Here is a 24,593-nt window from a genome sequence, read left to right on the forward strand (position 1 = left end):
GAGGCTCTCTATCGACTCTGCATTACTCATCACGTACCATGATGGACAACACCAGGATGACATCATTGAGCTCCAAAACTCTCGTCAGCACAAAATCGATTAGGGATGTGTGCTTGGGGTCGTTATTCCCGAAAACCCTGCAGCAGCTGATGTCATTGCATTAAATCTCAATAACACAATGACGGAAACTGTGTGTCTTACACACAAACAGGACTTGGATATTACACAACAGGGGCAGACGTGATCAAGACACACACAGTGATCCCTTTACTCCAAATCTTCTAAGAACCACAACTCTGTGTGACAAATCATACTATGAACATTGCGAACATATGAAGATTTGTATTTAACTTCAAACTTGACCAGCAGTTCCACCTTAGCATCAGTCCACAGTCTTTCTCTTTTCAGTACTCTACTCTTGTTCTCGATCAATACACAGCTCTTAACATTATTCTTGAATCTTTTGATGTAACACTTAATAATTTACTGTCACTGCACTGATGTACTCACGAGAGCATTTAAAAATTTGCTCTTGCTTTTTATGTAGATGAAGGCTATTTTTAAAAATTACATGGTGAAAAAATAATATAAAAAAAAAAAGCTGTGTGTACATGGACAGGGTGTGTAAATATGTGTAAATCTTTACATATTTTCTTTAAACAAAATTATTAAATCCCAGTTATCTAATTTTTAAATAAATAACCTGCTAAAACATTTTTAAGCATTTAAGTTTAAATCAGACAGATCACTTCAGGCTTTCTGTTTTGCTAATTTGCTAATTGATAATTTAACATGATAGTGGGTGGAGTTACACAAAACAAAAAACTCCATTTGTCCAAGATTGAGGTCCCTCTAACTAACATTTCAGCATTCAGCTACAGGCAGTTTAGGTTATCCTGAGACAGTGTCAAATGTCCGTCCGATTATAAGTCAGTGTCAAATGTCATTTAAATTATGAGACGGTGACAAATGTCCTCATAATCCTAAGACAGCATCAAATGTCCCTCTAATTATTAGACAGCGTTAAATGTCTTTAAAATTATTTAATTATTCAATTATTAGAGTATTAAATTTCATCAAACTTATAAGACACTGTAAAATGTCCTTATAATTATAAGAGAATGTTTCAAATGCGCTGATAAGGCAGTGTCATTTGTGCAGACAATTGACAATCCTCACAATGAATTTGTTTTATCATTGTGAGGATATTTGTATTATCATTTTAATTACAGTACATTCAACACTGGCATGTGAGGATGTTATAACTCAGTTATTACCTAGTAATAACGCTGTTAGATCACATCAGACGGGGTGAGCGTGTGTCTATCACGTTGTCAGTAATTTCCTATCACACAAATGGCCACATGCTCACCCTGTCTGATGAGATCTAACAGATTTATTACTAGGTAATAACTGAGTTATAACAACCGCACATGCCAGTGTTGAATGTAATTAAAATGATAATACACAATGATAAAACAAATATCCTCACAATGATAAAACAGTGTCAAAGGCCCTCTCAATTAGACAGTGTCAAATATCCACTTAATTAGACAGTTTCACATATCCTCACAATGATAAGTCAATGTCAAATGTCCTCTCCATTAGAAGTAAGTTTCGAATGTCCTCACAATGACAAGGCAGTGTCAAATGTCCTCACAATTAGGTGAATTAGGGTGAATGAAGTAAGAACTTAAAGAATTAAATCATGAAACAGGTCAAAGGTCTTCTCAAGTAAAGTATATTGCCAAATGTCATCATACCTCTAGAACAGTGTCAATGTTTCTCTCAATGATAATGTCACATGTGTGTGTGTTTACCTGGGAAACAGGTGGTCAGGTGCTCCATCAGAGCGTCCTGTGTAACAGGTTTGCGTGCTGAGTTCATGCCTGAAATGGCCAAACACAGGATCTCACCGAGTGGAATAAACTGAGACTGGCTGATCGGAGACATGCTGATGGGGGACACGTCACCTACAAAGAGAAACATGGACAGATAGAAATATTTTAGTGCCAGTGTTTAAAAGACTTATGGACAATGCGCTAGGTGAATAGTGAGAGATTTGTAAATATTTACATTTTTGAGAATAAACTATACCATAGTCCACTGGATGAGATACAAATGAGACACTTGAGTGCAACACTCCACATGGCAGCTGTCTTAAATGCCCTGAGTTTTAAGCTTAGTGTTTATAGCCCAAAAGGCTTTGACATAAAGAGGATTAGCTTGTGATTTAACTCATCTACAAAGTCTACAAGCCCCCAAACCAATACCAATCACCTTTGAAAGAAAAAGAATTGATCATTTTTATTTTAATGACCTTACTGCAATTTTTTATTTTTATTTTAGAAAAATGTTTTTGAGGGCTATATCTCCTCCCAAATGTCCTTTTGTTATAATGATCCACAGTAAGCCATACTTAACAAGCCGTATCGAACAATTTCCTACAATCTTGAATTCGTAGCAGATCGGGGTCAAATTCAAAGTAATGTGGGACAGGGCTTTGACAGTCACCTGCTAATTTAGGTAAATTTTTAATGAAAATTAGAGCTGAATTTATATCCATTTACTACATAACATAATGTAAAACAATCCATTATTATTCTTCTTGATATGGATGGATAAAAGCAATATGAAGGTCAACCAGAGGACTGGTGTGTGTTTGAGTGTGTGGTAACCTTACACTGACAGTTTAGTATTGTATGCATTAAAACCCTTGTCTATATCAATATCCATTCCAAAGGGGAAAACACACACACACACACACACACACACACACACACACACACACACACAGGATTTATATAAGGAATGTCGACTCACTCCATGTCTATTAAATCATCTTGTATTTGATTACAGTGTTATAGCATTAGTGAGATTACTGTAAGATATATTATAGCAGATGAGTCGTGGTCTACAACACACAATCCATTTAAAACACAGCTGACGCATAACGATTGATCATATCTGTGTGTGTATGTGTGTGTGTGTTTGTGTGTGAGTGTGTCTGAGAGAGAAAGAGGGAGAGAGAATTTAAGAACAGGAAAGGATGCTCTGTTGATACTACATTCTACTACTGATACACCACATACAACAAAGGGAGACGATATTAAAGAGTTTCAATAAATTTAAATACAGTGTGGCACAAAAGTAGCTCAGTGGTAAAGGTGTTTGAATACCTATTAGAAGGTCCCAGGTTCATACCCTAGCATTTGGGGTCTGCCAAATGCTGTAAACATAACACATAACCCTGAAATATATGATTTGGCTACCAAAGAGGAGGGTTTTCCACCTTCAATGAGACGCATCCTAATCAGAGACATTGCTTATGTTGTGGACAAAATAGTATGTATAAACTTATATTTATTCATAATGTAAAAATTAAACAGATAGCCTGTAAGAGTAACAAACAAGCACTAGGTTAGCTTGTACTTCAAACTGAGATCAATTTTTACTCACAGAACAGAGAACACATTATTCTAACATGACTAAGCAACACATGAAAATAAAGGCATAATAAAATAAACTACATCCTGCATGCACGTTACAACTTTAATGACCTTAGGTTAATGTCTCATGGCTTCATTAAGTTGTGTACATGTAACATTTTGAATTAAATGTAAAAATGTCTATTTGTGCTAGATTAATTGATATTTTTTTATTAAAAGCCACTGCGTTCATTAAACCAGTGATAAATCTGATCATTACAACTAGAAAACCAGCAAAATATTCCATAATTCTCCTAATAGTTTTATATCAGAGCTCACTATCTTCTCATTCATATATCAACTGATTAGTTTTTAAATTTGTCCTTTCGTCGTATAACATTAGACGGCAAAATAAAACAGAAGGAAAGCTATTTGCTTCTTTAGTTCCCGATCTCCTATCCCTGAATCTGTGTGTGAAATGTGTTTGTGTGTGTGTGTGTGTGTGTGTGTGTGTGTGTGTGTGTGTGTGTGTGTGTGTGTGTGTGTGTGTGTGTGATAAAAGTCAAGCTCTTGTGTTTAAACGCCATCTCAAATTTGTCTAAAAAAATATCTTATTTATTTATGTAAATATAATGTATGTTTATAGATTTATAGACAACATTTATTACCTCACTACTCTTTATTTGGAAGGGAGTGTGTATATTAATTACATTTTTAAAAATATGCCAGAGTTATCCAGAATAATTCATCTTATTAGTCCCAGTACATTCATAATTGTATAACATGTATAACATGCATAATTGTAATATAAATACACATTAAGTTAGATAATGAAACTATATTATAAAACTACAATAACAAACAATTTAACAATGATCCCACTAAAGGTGATAATTATATTGAATATTATTTATTTATGTGTAAATCCTAAATTTCTTCTTAAAGCATAATGCTTTTAGAATGAGATAATAACAGAAACACACTCACACCTACACACACACACATACACACACACACAGGAGGTGTTCAAGTCGACTCTAGGCTTTTAATTGTACAGAACATAGTTATGAGCATAAAACCTCCCATAATTTCTCTATATAATCCCTGCTACACTAATGCAGTAGATCTGACTGCCTGCTTCACATCACATCTGAAACGCTGGCCTTCCAGGAACTTTTTTAATGGCCCAAACATGTGGAAATGGCTTGGGGCAATGCCATGACTGTAACTGGGATGTGGCAATAACTCTCAGCCAAGTTTCTCGACCAGGATCATCATTCACAGGTGTACAGCCTTCTTTAAAACATTTGCACCATTTAAATATTTTACTGCAGCTAAGAGTCTCATCACTGTACTGTGCTTAGAAGTCTCATTTCATTCAAAAGAAATTTCATAATTTCAAAGTCCCAGTTTGACTTGAATGCCCCTCATATTTTTATTTAATAAGTTAACCTTTAAGACATATAAGGTTAGAGGTTAATATTTCATTACCTGCCATAAAAAACAGAAAATAAGTTTTTTTTATCAGCCAGCACACAAATTTAATAAGTATTTGAAAGTGTTAAAATTTCTAAAATTACATTTACACCATTTCTGAAAGAAACAATTCAGAGGTAAGCTAAACAAATGAGAAGAAAGTAGCAAATATCTTTATTAGCAATATACTAATAAAAATGAATCAGGACAAATCCATTACACATTTATATTGTTGCTAGGCAACCAAGAAATATGGACACACACCTAGGGCTGTGCAACTAATCAAATTTCAATTTCTATTACAATTTTGTTTACAAGTGATTATTAAAAAAACAAAAAAAAAACAAGATAATCGAGATTAAAAGATTGCTGTGTCGCATTCCTTTTCTCAGTGATGTTCTTGTGTTGTGTTTTAAATCCAGTGTGTTTATTTCCTCATCCATTTATCAAACCTAACTCTGTTTTAAGGTTGATTCATATTTAAAACTAGAGAAAATCAACAAAATTACCAAACTTAAAAAAAAGATTTTATAATGGAGGCACCATGTGAATCGTAATTCACAAATTGAACCATTATTTAAATTATGATTTAAATTCATTTGTTAAATTTTGCAAGTATTGGCTGTTACCCTAGATAATCATGTTTGAATTCCGAATGGTATAATTAATAGTTCGTATCAGAATTTAAATTGCAGTCACAATATTTGTAAAAAACAAAACAAAAAAAAAAATCGCAATGTGATTTAAAAAATCCATATATAATCATACAGCTCTACTTCCTACAACCTGTAATTCTGATCAAAACAAAGTAAAGACAAAGAATTCCTAAAGCGTACACCCCTACTCAACCATCTTATTAGTAAAAACAAGAACTTATTTTTCTAAGCAAATCAGAAAGATGTAAATGGTACTGAGGAACAAAACTTTAATGGACTATTTTCTCAAATTAAACTCCCATCTCTGGAAAAACAAAAGTAGCTTGTTAGCTTTTAGATTAAAACTGTTATTTTCCCTATGAACTTGTGCAAATTACTACTACTATGAATATGACATTAACATTCACTGCTTAATTTTTTTCAGTACTCATACTTATACTCAATACTAGTTTAAGTCTGTTCTAGCTTAGTCACACTCTGTCACAGTTATAGCTAGGCTATGTTTTTGCCTGCCTGTATCAATGTACACATGTTAACACTTTCTTTTTTTTTAAAATGTAATAAGAGCTAGCTACAAAGAACGAGCTAGCTGGCAATTAACTAAATGAAAAGTAAACTATAGCATAAACTAGGGCTTGTTCACAAGTTCAAAGTAAATAGATTTAGCATCATCTGCTAAGCATTCTTCTATAATAAGCACAAGCATTAACAAAGTGTCACATTATGTTTGATATTTGGATTACTTCATTTATTTGTATTTATTACGGTAACATTTCAGAGTCATCGCTGACTGAATTTAGGAGCTGGCAAGAAGAAATAAGAAATAGCCCGACTAGCGGTAACCGATGATATCCCTCTGAGATGGAATGCTACCTAAACCAGCAGTTTTGGCTAACAAGAAACATAACAGACACATGCAACCTTCTTAATATTTAGCATTAGTTATTTCAGATCTAATACTAGCTCTGCCCTTAAAGGTTAATGAAAAAAAAAATTTATGTGTGTGTGTGTGTGTGTGTGTGTGTAAAATTCTTGTTAGCAAGTAGCAAAGTAGGACATAAGCATTTATTTTGTGCTTTAAAACGGGATTTGACGTCTTTTCAGTTCCCCACACATAATTAGCTTCCGTTTGATGTTTGATGCTAAATGTATTATTTGTGTTATATACAACCTCACTTTAAATGTATAGAAAATAATACAGCTTGAAAAGAAGCATAAATCATTATCATTTCTTTTGAATGTAAGAACCTAGGACAGTTTGCTTTGCTAATCTGATCCAAGAAATGAAGCTAGTTTCAAGCCAAGGACATAACGTGCAAACCAAACAGCTGATGTTAACATTGGTTACTGCGTTAGCTTTATTCAGAGTAGTCAGTCTAGCTAGCTAGTTAGCTTTAAAGGATATACTCTAGTTGTTTATATTATTTGTATCAGAACTAAAAATCCCATACAGCCCACGCCCACAAGCAACAACAGTAACGCTTGCTACACCCCTTTATGAGACAAGCGACAAGCACCGTGCTAGCATGAATTTAAGCCTAATCATCATCCAGCTCTTCTACCTATCCTCCATTTGTTTTGTTTCCTAGTGTGAACACAATACACACTTACGTTATACACTTAAACTAGGTGCTGGCATTCGATTTGAAGCACAGCCAGGGACTACAATGACGCACACTGACACGCTAATACAGAAAACTAGCAAGCTTCAAGCGTAAACCCGAACTAGTGTAAATTCTACGCTAATCAAGTTTGTGTTAAGATGTTCGTTTTTTTTTTTTCCCGCAACACTGACCTCAGTGCAGACGAGTGTGTGTGCCGGCAGCACTGCAGGATGCAGGATGACATCATCCACACGGAGCTGCTGAGAATGCGTGTGTAAGAGTGTGTGTGAGAAAGCCTACTGTCGGTTTTTTAATACACACACTGCGAGTGTGCGGCAGCGGTATAGATAGTGATGATTTTATGTTCGAGTTTGTGCGACTGCAGGTTGTAGCAGGAACATCCCCACACACGTATACACACACATACACACACACACAGAGACACACACTTCGCCGCGCAGCCGCATTGGTTTTATTGCTTTTACTTTAGTACGAAGGCGGGGGAATGAGAGAGAGAGGGAGGGGAGGAATGAAAGAAGGCTGAATGACAGAGAGAGTGAAAGAAGGACAGAGAGCAAGAAAGCAAGTGAAAAAGAGAAAGGAGAGAGATGTTTGCTGTAAGAGGAAGAAGATAAATGGATGAAGACATTGAAAGAGATACGAAAGAAAAAGAAGGATCGGAGAGGAATAGAAGTGTGTGTGTGTGTGTGTGTGTGTGTGTGTGTGTGTGTGTGTGTGTGTGTTTGTGTGTGTGTGACAGAGATAGAGAGACAGTAAAAAAGATAACCAGAGATGGATATTAAAAAATAGAAAAGATAGCAAAAAAAGGAAAAGAGTACAAGATGTAAAGGCAGATGAAGTGAAAGACACAGAAAGAGAGAGAGAGAGAGAGAGAGAGAGAAAGACTAAAAAAAGAGAGTCAGACAGACAGACAGAGGCAAGGTACAGACTGTGCGTGAAAGAGAGAGACAGAGAGACAGACAGACAGAGATAAGCTCCTCCCCTCAGACTGAAGTGAATTACCCAGAATGCTCTACCTCACACAAAGACAGGAGGGGTGTGACCAATCAGAGCTGAGCTCACAGCGCAGCCTTTTTTTTAACACTGTCCTTCAGTGCAGCCTCTCTCTGCCTCTCTCTCTCTCCTCCTCTCAGTCTCATGAGCTAGTGGGCGGCCTGCTGAATTGGTAGTCATGGCAACGCATCCCAGTTGCTCCCTCTTGTTCCTCAGCAGCGTGCTACTACACACACATCTCTATTTTCCTAATTCACACACACACACGCACACACACATACACACGCACGCACACACTTTTTCTTACTCATTAGCAGACAGTGTGATGCTTCAAGCAAAAATCTCTCTCTCCCTCTCTCTCTCTCTCTCTCACACACACACACACACACACACCTCTGCAGTGCTTCCTGTATATAAATCATTATAATCTCATAATATCAACACTGCTTCATGTTCCTCACATCTCCTTCTTTCAGGTCAAGCCCTTTTCCCTGCATGAGTGTCAGCCGCGTCATTGTGACCACGTCATTACATGACTGGTGTATTAGAACGAGTACCATGACGCGATTTAGCTATGACGAAAACCCAGCTTGAAAAGAAGCTGTGTCAGAAATCTGTGATCTTAATCTCAGAGTGTGAGTACTGGGGCCACAAGAGGAATAAGAGGATGGAGGACGACAAACTCACTGCACAGCTACAAATACGAGGAACAAAATATGCTAACAGAAACAAATCTTACTTAATACATCAAGCACAATCAGTGTTTGTGCAAGTTCTAGTCCGGATTATTATCACACTGGTTGATGACGTGAGCAGAACCTCTTTAATGGCAGTGTTTCCCAGAGTGTAGGCTACGCAACCCTAGTGCCCCGTAAGGGTACTGCAGGTGGGCTGCGACGGGTTTTTTGTAACAAACAAATAATTTTGCAAAACACATTTATTTGTTCATAAAAAAAAAATACAGCATGTCATGTTACCAAGCAGAGAAGAATAAAGTGTACACTACGTTGTCCGAAAGATGTCAGAAAACCTCTGACACTTGAGACTCCTTCCATTTAAGTTAAATAAGCATCTCATTATAGAAATTTTGTCCCATATCAACAAGCACACATTTTTAATCCATTTATTTTGAGTGTCCACTTTACTATAGAAAAAAATAGCGCAATAAAACAAGATGATGGGGACGCGACTGGAAAGCCGACTTTAATAGACAGGGAAGCTGGAGAGAATGAGATCTATACTGTATGTGGTGGTGATTCAACCAACAGAACTTCAACTAAAGACACAGAGTGATACTGAAAGGAAAAAATTTAGAGGAAAGAAGAAGAGTTCAAAATACAGAACAAGTCAAGACAAGATTAGGGAAGTAAGCATTAAATGTTTTTAAGGAAGGCTGGACTGGAAAATTGGCTTTAAGAGGCCGGGAAGAGGGAGAATGAGACCTACAGTTGGCGGTAATGTAAGCATCCTACTAAATTTCAACCAAAAAAGAAGAAAAAGATGATGTTAGCAAATAAAGATAAGTTAAGGCAATGTGAATAAATGTGAGCCAGTGGGGCATCAATTGGTTAAGGCTGTGGGTTACTGGGTTAGTGGTTGGAAGGTCGGGGGTTCAAGCCCCAGCACCGTCAGCAGACTTCCAGTGTTGAACCCTTGAACAAATTAATTTATCCCTGTCTGCTCCAGAGGTGCTGCATTCTGGCTGACCCTGTTCTCTGACCCCAGCTTCCTAACTGGGATTTGTGAAAAAAAAAATATTTCACTTTCCTGCAAGTCACATGTGACAAATAATGGAACTATTTATTTAATGATTCAGCATTTTGGTAATTTTTAAAGTGCATCTATTATACAAAATTATCTTAGAAATTTAAATAAGCAACTAAAATAGTGCCCCGATTTTGGACCTTTTTCCATGTTTGCATCAGGCTTAAAAAAGCTGATTTAATATTTCTAAGGTCCCTATTGTGACCTCATATACAGAAAGCCCCTCCTCTGCTTTGTTGCTCAGTTCCCTGTAGAAACTCATCAATAGCTCATTTACACAGACACAGAAACGGCACATTTGGAGAAGGAAAGAAAAAGAGGAAGTTTAAAGAAAATTTACTATCTGAGGGGTATTTCAGCTGGGGCATTAACACACACTTTGTGTGGGAATGTTCTGATAAACAGCACTCATACCCATTACATAAATATATAAAAAATATTGTCACTCCTGCTGTACAACACATATTTTATATTACTTTTAAAAACTAGTTTACTAAACAACTAGTTAGCAAACCTCAGAAAAAAATCTAATCATTTAATACTTTGCTTCATGTTCTAAAGCTATTATTTATGCCATTTGAGAAATGAAGAGCTGATCGCAGAGCCAGAGTGATGTACGTTATGATCAATATCTGGTTCAGCAAACAATTGCGACATAGAAGATACGAACAGACATATGCTGAAATGATCAGAGAAGTTGGCCGACACAATCCCGACAACACTGACGGATCTGACGAAATTATATTCCTGATTTATTCCTTTTCCAAAAAAAAAAAAAAAAAAACCCACCAAACATTCTCTTTTTACTTTCTCCATCTGTCTGGTTTTCTCTCACTCTTTCATCAGACCTACTGCAGCTCGGGTTCATCTCTGGTTCACAGCGTCTGCAACGCAGCTCACACAGAGCCGGGTGTGTGACAAGTGTTTAAACTTCCTCCCGCTGTCCTAGTTACATCCAGCCTGAACCTCCAGGAGTCAAACCCAGGTCAAATTTACACATGTGAGAGTTAAAGCACGGGTCACACAGAAGTCAGATTTACAAATTGCGCCCTTTAAAAGCACATCAGGTCTGATACTTAATCAACAAGTCTACAAACGCACAAGTCAGAAGCTTAACATATAGTGTGAGTCAAAAGAGCAAGTCAGCCTACATTTAAGAAAGCTTACCTGGAAATAACCTCACGAACCACATGTAGGAGCCATGATCACACCTGGTATTAACATTTAATTGAATGAAATTCAATTAATTTTTTTATAAAACACTTTTAACTACAGTCTGGACATTGCTATGATTTTAATTTAAAATGTTAAACTGATCAGGTTATCCTCTTACCCTTAGTCTCAGGTAATCCAATTACAAGTGGACAGCAAAGACAAGAACGAGTTTATACCTGGAATTATGATTAGAATTATTGTCTACATTAAATATGATGTTTCTGCCTAATTTTAACCTGTCCATTTGCCTTACGATGTATGGTAGCATGGCAGCTCACTGACATACTGTAAGGTCAAGAACATAACCTGAGAACATTATGGCAATTAATGTGAGCAAGTTGGTTTCTTAAATGATCAGCTGCTCAAATGCTTTCAACTATTCATTTTGATTTTTCAGATTTGGTATCATCCTACTGGGGGCTTTTAGAAGATCATGTTTGCAGCGCCAATCAAAAACTTCTCACGCTGACAGAACTTCAGTGTATTTTAACAAACAAACAAAGGACTGCTGATGGCACTTGAACACACTACGTTCTTCTGTTCTGTTCCTTTAAATAATAAAGACGAGTGGGATCTATTAAAAAGGTTGCACATGCATTATTAAAGCCGAATAAAAATTTTACTCCACTTTATGTCTACAGAAGATCAAGTCAGGACAGCTGGAAGTTTTTTTTTTTTTTTTCATAATGAACTGCTGAGGTTGGAAAGCATTGGTGGTCTATATTTGATTATTGGCTGCTGAATAAAGTCTGTGCCATACACACACTGCTCTAATCGTTCGCACTACTGTTCCAAGTCTGCATCAGAGATAAAAGCAGCCACCCAAACACAGGCAAGAAAAAAAAAAATTATTTTATCATAGATTCTGATACCAAGGGCACTGGTGGCTCAGTGGTAGGTGTTTCGCCTGCAATGTGGAAAGCCTGGGTTTGTTTCCCAGCCAGTGCCTAAACCCCAGCCACTGTTTGCAGTGCCGGTCCCAAGCCCGGATAAAATGGGAGGGTTACGTCAGGGAGGGCATTCAGCGTAAAACCTGTGCCAAGCTTGTACGTGCAGACTGAATGGCCCACTGTAGTGAACCCTTGCCGGAAGCAGCCAGAAGACCAACAACAACATAGATTATTATCTGTGTTAAATTCTGGATTCTGATTGGTCAGCTACTAATCACAGGTTTATTTTTATGCACTAGCTCTAATACATTTTTGTTTATATAATAACTGCTCATTCACAGAGACTTGAACAGCAGACGCTCCTTATAAGCATGTGTAATTGTTGATATGCTGTAATGAGTCTCCAGTATCAGCACTCAGTTACAGTTAGAGAATTTTTTTAAAGTTTTCCGGCCTCTTTAGGACAGATACGTTTATTCTTTTCAAAATTAGTGTAGTCTAAAAAGACACTTGGTCATGTGATGCTAATAATCAACCAAGCCAAATAATCACTTTCAGGGTAACAATATAACTCAGCTTTATTACATTACCCTGTCACACAGGTTACTGAATCTGTAACGCTGCATCATAAATCTGTCAGTGAATTTTAGTCACCGTGTTATGTATAACCTATATGGCCAAAAGTATTCGCTTGCCTTCCTTCACATGCATATGAACTTCTGTAACGTCAAATTTTTAATTCATAGGGTTTAATATGATGTTAGCCCACACCATACCTTTGCTGCTATAACAGCATCAACCATTCTGGGAAGGAAGAAGAGTTCTTCCACACCATACTCACTCATCCATGTAGTTTTGGACCTTGCTTTGTACACTGGTGACCAGTTATGTTGAAACAAGTTAGGGGCCATCTCCAAACTGTTTCCACAAAGTTGGGAGCATGAAATTGTCCAAAATGCATTAAGAGTTCCTTTCACTGGAAGAAAGGGGCCGAGCCCAACTCCTGAAAAACAATCCCACACCAGTTCCAGCATCACTGTGCACCAGTGCACAACGCAAAGTCCATAAAAACATGGATGAGCTAGTTTGGTGTGAAAGAACTTGACTGGGCCGCCCCAGTCCTGACCTTAACCCGAGAGAACACCTTTGGGATGAATTAGAGCGGGGACTGCGAGCCAGGCCTTTTCATCCAACATCAGTGACTGACCTCACAAATGCGCTTCTGGAAGAATGGCCAAAAATTCCCATAAACACACTATTATACCTTGTGGAAAGCCTTCCCAAAAGACTTGAAGCTGTTCTAGCTGCAAAGAGTGGGACAACATTATATTAAGAACTGGATGTTACTTAAATTCATATGCATGTGAAGGCAGGCAAGTGAATACTATTGGCAATATAATGTGCACAAATATATAAATGTGATTACTGTACACACATATATACATGTGATTACTGGCAGACCTACTGCATCAAGGAATACCAAAATAGAAACTGTCTGACTTAGCAAAGCATGCTAAAAGATCTCAAAAAGCAACACGATCTAAAAAAATTCTAGAAGACATAAGGAACAAAGTAACTCACATATACAGTATCAGTAAACAAAGTGTTTCTAAGCCATTTCTAAAGCTTTGGGACTCCAGCGAGCCACAATGAGAGTCATTATCCACAAATGGAGAAAACCTGGAACAGGGGTGAACTTTCCCAGGAGGGGCTGCCCTACCAAAACTACTCCAAGAGCACAACAACAACTCATCCAGTAGCTCATAAAACAAACAGGAACAACAGCTAAAAACTGCAGGCCTCACTTGCCTCAGTTAAGTTCAGTGATTCAACAGTAATAAAGAGACTGGGAAAAATGGCGTCCATGGGTGAGTTTCACGGCTAAAGCCACTGCTATTCAAAAAGAAGACTCGATCTCATGTTATTATCGTGGGTACTACTGTATTACCGATGGGTACACGTTGGGCTGTTGTGCACTGGAGCCTTTTGTACGTTGTGTACTGGTGCCTTTTAATCGTGGGCAGCACAAATCTTTTTTTAGCAACGTGTGCTGCACAGGCTTTTCCATACTATTGTACCAAATGGGCTGGCCTTGGGTGACCATGATTCGGTCACCAGCTTACAGGTACATAAATAATAAGCGATGTTAATTAATTCAACATGGCAGTGGAGTTATCTTGTGGCTGATCGATGTATGTGATATATTACATATAAGTATATAAGTATGTCTCAATCACACAAACATTTGCATTATTGTAATATATGTCAAGTGTTAAAACTTGATTTTTTTATTTTAAATCACGCACAATAATGAGGACAGAATGCCCCCAAATAACAATATTAATAAAACATGTCTGCAACACATCTGCTGGGTTTAAAGACATTTCAGTAAAAAAAAAAAAAATCATGCAGCAGAAAGAAACACTAGCCTCACACACAGACACACACACACACACACACACTGGCAAAGCTGAAACATACAAATGGAAGAGAAAGCCTAAGATGCTGCTATTCTCAGTTGCGTCCCTGCCAAGCAGATGCAGTAGCAATGAGTTCCATATTTAGCAAGAGTGAGTACCGGACGGCCTTTGGAGCCAGAACACACTCTCAGGTTTTGCTAAACACACTGCCATGCTACACATACAAGGGTGCATGGACAGCTTCATGTGAGGCATTTTTATTTACTAAAACAAAGAAAACATGTGTGGACTTGAGATTGACAGTGACAGAAATGCTGTGTAAAAATACTGAATTAAAAACAAAATAGTAAAAATGAATTCTGATTCGTGCAGCATTACAGTGCTTATGTGACATTTCTCGAAATAGCCATTAAATCTGTTGAAAGTCACTTGCTTTGTATTGGTGCTTTGTGACATTTTAGCTTTTGGGGGATTTTTTTCAAAATCACATACTAGCACATCTAAAGGAAAAATTTTAATTTCTGACTAGTCATTTAAACTAGAACTATGCCTTAAGTAGGTCTGTATCAAAGACTTTTTAGCTCTATGCTAGCGAGCTAAATCCTAAGGCTCAGCTATTAGATAGCTTAGTTCTGACTTGACTAGCAAAACAGCTTTCCTGACATAACAATGCGAACATTAGCTTAATAATTACCAAGATAAAGAGAAGGCTATCTAAAGCAATCCTCAGTTAACTATATGTAAAGGCTGGCAAGGTCTGACAATAAAAGACTAATAATAGCAGTCTGACTTTAGCTAAACTTTAGTGACAGACTCACGGCTCTTCAGAAACTCTTAACACATTTCACAAATAAAAGGTGACAAAAATAACATTTATGCTATGATTTGTATGAGCCATTTTCAATCATTCTACGGAGTGCATCATTATTTTCCATACTTCAGTGTTCCTTATACTATCATATTACCTACACTATAGTAATTTTGTACATGACCGTATGTTCCAAAACCTTACACAACATTATTTTTTCCACTTGAGTATTCCACACACTTCAGTCTGCATATACACTACAATATGGAGTACACTTCATCCTTACTTACTCTCCGGTATTCCCTAACAATTACCTACATACAGTACAGGATTACAATTTTTTAATATTCTGTACACTTTAGAATTCAGTATTCCTTACACTTACACAAAAATATTTTCAGCTTAAATTTTCTACATTCTCTATAAATCTCAATGCTCTAGTTTTCTAACCAATCATAACACAGAAGGCGGGATTTCTGCTACAACTGGTCCAAAACCATACAAGCAATGACTGAACCTCAGCTAACTGAAGATGGAGATTGCAGTTACACACATGGCATCTCTCTCAGTCCCTCTCTCACTATTACGAGTTCCCACCCTCTCTCCCTCCCTCCCTGCGTCCCTCTTTTACATGTGTTCCCATAGCAAAATTTTGGTGCTCAGAATGAGCTTTTTTTGTCTCATGAGACTGAATTGTCTCATTACAAGCTCGACTTTGTCCTTTCTATTTCTCCTTAACCCTACTTAGGAGAAACAAAGAGACATAACTGAGACACAAAGCGAGACATACTGTACTTTTGAGAAACATTTGAGAAAGCTGAGATGTACATGAGAAACAGAACTGCATTTGAAGGAGAAGCAAATGAGCCATATATAAGACCATAATGAGATTAAAGTTAGATATAAATGAGATGCATAAAACACAAATAAGAAATATTATTGTTTTATTGAACATATAAAAAAAATCCTCAATTAACAGCATACAGTGTAATAAATTTACAATTTACAAATATAACAGACACCAGCCAAATTTGGCAAATCAAGAAACTAAATGATACAAAATGTCACCCAACCTGACAAAGATATTAAGTGTCACACTGCTTAACTCAAAGTATGATTTATACAGGAGTTACAAAAGGCCTCAGAATTGTAGCAAAATCTTCCAGTCAAAAAGGAGATGAAAAATTGTTAAAGAAAAATTGGTTGCTTGCTGTATGTTATAGCTACAAGAACGGGCCAATGCCAGGAAAAGTTCTCTCCCTGGCTACATCAGTCTTCTTTTGTGGATGTCCAACAAGTTTGTCCGAAGTCTGCAACTCCTGGAGTTGCTTAGTATCTAATGGGAAATAAAAAAATTAAAACATTTGAGATTTACCTAAACATCATTCAGCTAATCCATTCCCAACTTTCTAAAGATTAAGAGGTGGCTTGAGCTTGCTCATGGGCTGGTGCTTACCTGACTGATGATGTGGTGCTGATGGAGACTCTGGAACATTCTCCTGCAGTTTCTTTGTTGAGATTTGTGGTCTCCTGAGGTGGCATGCTTCAGAAAAGAAACCAGTTAAAGTAAAAGGTATATAATTACCAAGATACCACAAACAAACATATTGGTCTTTATTTATAGAATATTAGGACATGCCTAATAATAATGAAACAAGTGTTAGTTACCTAGATATGCTAATCCACATGCTAAACCACTCACAGGTAGCATGTGAATTCCATTACATTTTAACTCCTTGTCAATAATAATTAATTTTAAATTTGGTGCGAAAAAGAAAAACCCACCTTCACAGTCCGCTTTGCCTTCTTGGTCTTTTCTTCATTTTATCTGAGGCAGGCAAAGTAGGTGGTGCACTACTGCTAAAGGTCTGGATGAATGATGGATTAAGTGGTTTTTGCTGTCTTGACACTGAGGCCTGGCGATGCCCTGCACGTTTCTCTAACACACTGGACATCTAAACATTTTCAGGGTTGGAGCATGTGTAGAAGAAAATGTGGGAAATTATGTCTTTATTAGAATCTATATGTACTGTAGGCTTAATTGGGTGACCATGAAAAAATGTTGAACATTTAGTCATACTGTAAATGTACAATCAAAAATAGGTTTGGTCTTTAATGATAAATTTATACAGAAATCATTGAACACAAACATTATCTCATTGGTTTACTTCATGTTAAAAATGAAAAAAAAAGAAAATTGTATATTCTATTTTAGTTCCTTATTGGTAATGACATTTGTACAGAATGTACAGTAAGTTTACCATTTGGCAGTTTAATTTTAATAAATTCCAGTACACGCTATGTTGATTAACTAGGTTGGGTGTATGTCAATATAACTAGATTTCGAAATAAAACATTTATCTATTGCAAAGCAATTTTGTAATTGACTTATCTACATCCAACATATCTACATATCTTCATTTTAGAGATCCAACCTACTAACCCTCCCCTCCATCTACCCGTATGTGAAGAGTAAGATGAAGTATTAAAAAGAGTACTAAACACTTTTTAGTGTTGATGGCACTGTTTGTCAGAGACCCTAGCCCTTAAACTCCAAAGCATTTTTAGCCATTTTTTGCATTATGTTTTAATACATTTACTGTATATGAGTCAGGATTGTGCAATATAGAGTGACATATTTTCAGCAGTATATATTCTGAAATTGATGGTTTGATTTACGGGGTATGCTGTAACCTCTCACAGCCGGAGGTCTAGAGAAAGCTGATTGGCCGAGCTCTCTCAGAGAGGAGGGATGAGAGGCACTTTGTGCTCCCACATTAATCACGGCTCTGTAGCCAATTAGGGGCGTCTGTGAGCTCCCGCACTCGAAAGGAGCGGATAGTGCTTTCCTCCGAGTGTGTTACGCCGCCCCTAACGGTGCGTGAACGAGCAGTTTGAAAAGATGCTGGCGTCACGTGGTTCGGAGGAAACGTGATAGTCTTCGGCCCTCCCGACTGAGTGGAAGTAGTAGCCTTAATGTGGAGCCCCCTAGTGACAGGGAGGAATTGGACACGACTAAATTAGGGAGAAAATCGAGGGAAAAAATCCCCCCCGAAAAAAAAAATATATAATAATGCACAGTTTATAAGTACAGTGAAACCTCGGATTGCGAGTAACGCGGTTTGACAGTGTTCTGCAAGACAAGCAAAGATTTTAATTGAAAAACGAGCAAGTCTTGGTTTACGACCCTTGCTGAATCTTAGTGCGTGTCTCTCACTGGTATAATCAACATCTGTGCATGCGTGTAATGTTTACTTTAACACTGTGACCATGTGTGTGCACGTAAAACATATTTTATTTTGTGCGCATGTGTACAGCACGCGTGTTGTACACAAACTATTTTTTATAACACATGTGTGTGCGCATGTAAAGCAAAAGAAAGTCTCACTGGAACGTTATAAATCCCTTTTCTTCCTCAGCCTGTCGTTATGTGTGTGAACGCTCCTCTTACTTAAGATTTACACAGATACACAAACACAAACACACACACACACAGCACCTGCGCGCATAAACGGAAGCACTTATCTGTTGGGATTTATTTTTACTTTTTTTTTAAAGGTCACGTGCAGGTTAATTTGTTTTATTTTTACTTTATATTTTGTATTAATTATTTTTTATGTATTTTTTTTTGGGCTGTGGAACAAGTCATTAGAGCTTCTTATAGGACAATAAAATTTGGTTTACGAATATTTTGAAATACAAGCTTCCGAAACGAATTATGCTTGTAATACAAGATTCCACTGTACTGTATACTTTATGTGTGGGAAACACTGCTTTGGGAAAACAAAAAATATGTGAGTCGCACACAAGATAAATATGAACTATCTCTGGGATTTAGAAGTAATGAGCCATATTTAAGACACATTTGAGAAAATTAAAAAAAGAACAAAAAACTCATTTAAGTCTTAAAGATGGCTCATTTTTGCATATGTGAGTTGCACACAAGACAAATATTAACTATCTCTGAGATTTAAAGGTAATAAGCCACATTTGAGACACCTAAGCCACATTTGAGACCTAAGTCTCATTCAAGTCTTAAAGATGGCTCATTTCTGTCTAGAAGACAAAGAAGAGATTAACATAAGATCTTATTTTGGAGTTTCTTTGCTATGGGTTACTACAGAGGCTGGGCTATTAATGCACCACCGTGGCCTCCTTTTTCTCCCACGCCTAAATCACAGGCTCTGCTGCAGCTGGGACAGTGTGTTTCTCTGTGTGTATTGGATAGATAGATGCACAGGAATGAACTACGGTTATTTTTGTCAAAATATTCATACAAAATCACTTTACACACACATGTATATACACATCAATAATACAATTTAATAATGTGATTAAATGGTTTGTGATATTTTTTGATTTACAAAATTTGTAAATAAATAAATAAATAAATAAATAAGATAATGATACTAAGCATGTACCTAATGTAATTTTATATAGTGTCATGTAACAGATTCCCAACGCACAACTAATAACTGATTAGGATGTTGCAAAAAATCCATCTACAACACTGTTGATTTGATCCTACAATAAGTATCCTGCTGTGTAAATACACACAGGCATACAAACATAAACATACTATGTATGTTATTCTATGTATGATATTCTATGAATATCAAAAGGCAAACTGACTCAGCGTTCAAATTATAATAGGAAAAATAAATAATGATGACATGATGAGGTGTAAGATAGCGAGGAGAGGCACAAGGCCGATGTACAGGTAAGGATTATGTACACACAGCTGGCGTTTATGTTATACAAAGGAGACCCAAACACACACACACACACACACACACACTCAACAATGGCCAATTTAAGTATGCTTTTTAGTTAGCAATTAACAAAAAGTGGAAAAAAATATTTTTATGACCTTAAAATGCCTCAACATTTTGCTTATTAATAGAAAGTGCTTTGGTCAATGCTTGGGGCCATGGCCTTTTCTTTTTTTTCCCAATAAGAAGTGTTTATATACAAGCTAACTATTAAACTAGCTGGACAAATTTAATCACTGTGAAAACAGGACTTTGTGTTTTTAATATGTATGAGCTCTGTTTCATACTAGCTATGTACAGTACATTTACCAAATGCACCAAGGACCTCTGATACTTCATTTCAAGCTTCCATAATCTGTCTAAACACATTTAACCTGATTATGACAAGAGAATTTTTTTTTATTTTTCCGTCCATGTTTGCACAAGCTCGGATATCAGCAAACCACTAGGAATCATTCAAGCTAGTTTTGATTCCTTTGTCATACCTAATTGGAGGAGAATTGATCAAATCAGAATTTCATTCTTGCTTTGTCATTTGCTAGAATAAATTCGGACTAAGGTTAAAAAACTGAATCCGTAGCAAAAACTATGTTCAATAAATAGGCTAGAATAATTTATAAAGTAAAAATAAACAACGATAATATTATAACTATAATAGCTATTAATACAGCAAACAGGCTAATTACTGACTAGTGTCACAGTGAACAAAATTTTAGCAGTAAATTAAAATAGCACACAAACTAAATTCACAAACTAGCAGTGCAATAAACAGGCTAATAGTGGTACAGTAACAAGAATAAAGCACATTATGCATTATGGTAAACAGACTATCATGTGAATGAGCCTTTATAGGATTTGGTGTAACCCACAAACAGACAAATTATTAACCCAACTTGCTAGGCTAAGGCTAATCTATAAACTAACGTTATAGCAATTATGCTACACACAAACTAGCATTACAGTAAAATGGCTAACCATCAAGCTAGCTTTATTTAAGTGCATCTAAAGTTAATCTATGAGTAGTAGTTTATCTATAGTACTTTATCAAGTCGCAGGGGGCCTCTTCTATCCCAGAAGACTTAAGCAGGGTACATCCTGGATGGGTTACCAATCCATTCCAGGGCACATGCACACACAGATAATTTGGAAACACCACTTTGCCTAACCTGCATGGACTGTGAAAGAGAAACCGGAGTACCTAAAGGAAACTCACCAAACACAGGGCGACAGACCTGAGACAGGAATCAAACCCGGACCCTGGAGGGGCAAAGCAACAGTGCTAACCATTACGCCACCATGCCGCCAAATTTCACAAATCTAAATTATGCAAAAGCAGTGCTTAATGTACATGACTGTAAACTGTAAACTGTCTAATGAACTAGCACCATGGAGAACAAAGCGAAAAAAGTTTATGCCAAACATCTCAATCTGCAAAACTCATTTCAAACAGAAAAACAAACAGATTTTAAGGAAAACCAGTGCAAATACCCAGTTATATACTACAGATAAAAAGCAATTTAAATCAGCCTACGCTGTAAAACTCTGGACTATGGGGGAAACTAGAGTACCACAGAAAACCCATAAAGCACAGGGAGAACATGCAGAACACACACACACACACACACACAAATGAGAGGCATGATTTACCAGCTCTAGTGAGTACAAGAAGCGTTAACCACTACACCATCTATCATTTTATCAAAAACATCAATCAACTCATCTAGTATTAAAAAAAAAAATGTATTACAACTTTAACCGAATATACACTGAGTTTGACCGCATCATGTAGGGTTTCAATGAAGACTAGCTACAACGGTGCATAAAAACATGCCGTAAACATTATTAGATTCTCACATGATTCCTAAAAGTCTATTAAGATATTATACTTGGTATAATATTTATCTCCAAGTTTAGTCTTTTTTGTGTAATTTGTTAAATTGTGTTACTTTTGGGAATTTTGTGAAAATCTGATGATGGGCTAGGTCCCATTTATTCAAAATGTGCCCGTGACTTTGTTTGCGTGGTATTGAATTGCACACTCATAAGAGCTCATTTTTTAAAACTGCACAACACTATCTGTTGAATAATGGAATTAACTAAATTTTTCCATGTTACCATGAAGTCCGCAGAATAAAGGTGTAAGATCGCGTTTATTAAGTAGATTTCAATTGCACATTTATAAGTGTGTGAAAAATGTACAGCGGCATATATTGTTTTTTGAGATGAACCAATGATTTTTTTAAGGTTAATTTAGCATTTAGCATTCAAGGTTAAGTAGCATTTCTTCTCCTCCTGTGGGCTGATAGCCTATATGTTAGCTCAAGCTTGGTCAAATACACCTGTTCAGTATGTGCACAAACAAACAGACAAATAAAAATTCCAAAAGCCTTCTTAATGTGCTTTATTACTTATCTTACATGCCCCCTGATTTTTTTTCGCAAATAGCTCAATTGTAAAGGTATGCCAACAGTTTTATTATATGTATGGATATTGAAAATTCTCACAGGTAAACAAACTTTCCATTACCACAGTAACAGCTAGCCAGGTAGCTTAAATAACATTGGCTATCAATGTTAATGAACAAATCATGCTGTGAACCTTACTTTATTGCTTTATACAGTCATTTACCCCACTATGGACAATAAAAAAGGGGTTGTACGCACCTAGCAAAACTGCCCTTATTTCTTACTGATGTAAAGTAAAGGACGTTTTACTCTTAGGTGAAACTGTTGTTGGTCTTTCGGCTGCTCCTGACAAGGGGCTTCTACATTTTGCACATACAATCTTGGTACAGGTTTTTACGCTGGATGCCCTTCTTGGCGCAACACTGCATCTTGCACTGCATCCACTGGATGCAGAATTAAACCCAGGCCTTCCATATGGCTGGCGAAACACCTACCACTGAGGCGGAACACCTATCACCTACCAGTGAGCTGCCAGTGCCCTATATACTTATAGGGCCAGGGGGTAGCTCAGTGGTTAAGGCATTGGACTACGGTTCAAAAGATCCCAGGTTCAAACCCCACAACCACCGAGTTGCCACTGTTGGGCCCTTGAGCAGGCCCTTAACCCTCAACTGCTCAGATGTGTAATGAGATAAAAATGTAAGTCACTCTGGATAAAAGCGTCTGCCAAATGCCTAAATGTACTTAACTGAAATAATAGAAAGGAAAAAGACTGAATGTAATACCACACAAAGACTGTCCACGAAAAAAGACATGATAGGTTCACTTCACTTGGTAACTTGCTCACTTTAACAAAATAGATTTCTGTGAGATTGTGTATGATTTGCAGATGTAAGGGCCAATATCAATGTGCAGAAGTCTCCCGGAACTTCCAGGAGAAGAGGGATGTTTATTAATTAAATTTTATTAAAACTTAATACTTTTAAACCCCTTGAGATCTCATTTTCCGGGGCTCTTTAAATAAATACAAAAACATTAATACAACAGCAACCATGTTAATTAACAGGACTACATACAAAGACAAGTGTATAAAACAGATAAACAAACACCTAAAAACATGAACACACCAAAAGTTACTCTCCAATAATCCCAAACCTTCTCGCAATGTCAATAATATAATGATTTTTTTTAATTAATCTACTTAATTAATCTTAAGTATAAAGTAGTAAAAAAAAAACATGAATTTAAAAAAGGAAAACAAAGTATTTTTGAAATTATGAAACCAATTGATAGTTATAAGTTAATTTGGTAAATCATTGTCTGGGTTAAGCTAATAACTAGCACTGAAGTAAAAAGGCTAAGACACCAGTCTAATTTAACTAAAGGCGACAAGATAAAGAAAGACAGTCAGGTAGTTTTACTTTTTTGGGGGTTGTAATGTGTGTGTGCATACTCAAAATGCTAATGTTTTGAACATCCAGTTATTATTTTCTGTCAGTATCTCATGAAATTCTATTATAGTGAACAGGATTGCACTTAGCATTTAAACTTTCCAGTTAATGCTTTTTTTAGTCTTAGTTAAAATTTATTATACATATAATAAAAAAGAAAACATTACTTAAAATAATAAAAACACTACCTTTAAATGTTTACTTTATATTTAGTAAACAATTAAAATAAACTAGTATTGTAGAGAGCAAACACGTAAACTTTCATTACTCTAATAGTTCATAGCCTATTGTTTGTTTCTAGGCTAACCAGCACACTAGGGCTATAATTTAGCGACTAAATAATGCTATTTGATAGTTTGTCTACTGAATGGCAATGCTTGTTTATATTTTTTCTGGTACGGCAATGTTCATGAGGTAATATTTCTGTATATCGTGTAATATTTTGGTGTTTACAACTTTTTATAGGACAATCAATGTGACCACCTACATTTACATTTAGGCATTTGGCAGACGCTCTTATCCAGAGCGACTTACATTTTTATCTCATTACACATCCAAGCAGTTGAGGGTTAAGGGCCTTGCTCAAGGGCCCAACAGTGGCAACTTGGTCGTTGTGGGGTTTGAACCTGGGATCTTCCGAACCGTAGTCCAATGCCTTAACCACTGAGCTACCCCTGGCCTACCCACACC

The 24,593-nt window shown here is 36.6% G+C and overlaps 1 protein-coding gene across 2 annotated transcripts in view; it reads right to left on the reverse strand.

The window, feature by feature from the left end:
• stox2a (storkhead box 2a) overlaps nt 1–24,593 on the reverse strand; it is a 56,285-nt gene that overhangs the window by 14,009 nt on the left and 17,683 nt on the right. For both annotated transcript variants that reach the window (XM_053502842.1, XM_053502843.1), the window contains exon 2: nt 1,821–1,973. In XM_053502842.1, coding sequence (XP_053358817.1) covers nt 1,821–1,973 — 153 coding nt within the window. The remainder of the gene's footprint in view (nt 1–1,820; nt 1,974–24,593) is intronic.

The sequence above is a fragment of the Clarias gariepinus genome, chromosome 8 (assembly GCF_024256425.1).
Source record: "Clarias gariepinus isolate MV-2021 ecotype Netherlands chromosome 8, CGAR_prim_01v2, whole genome shotgun sequence".
Taxonomy (NCBI): Eukaryota; Metazoa; Chordata; class Actinopteri; order Siluriformes; family Clariidae; genus Clarias; species Clarias gariepinus.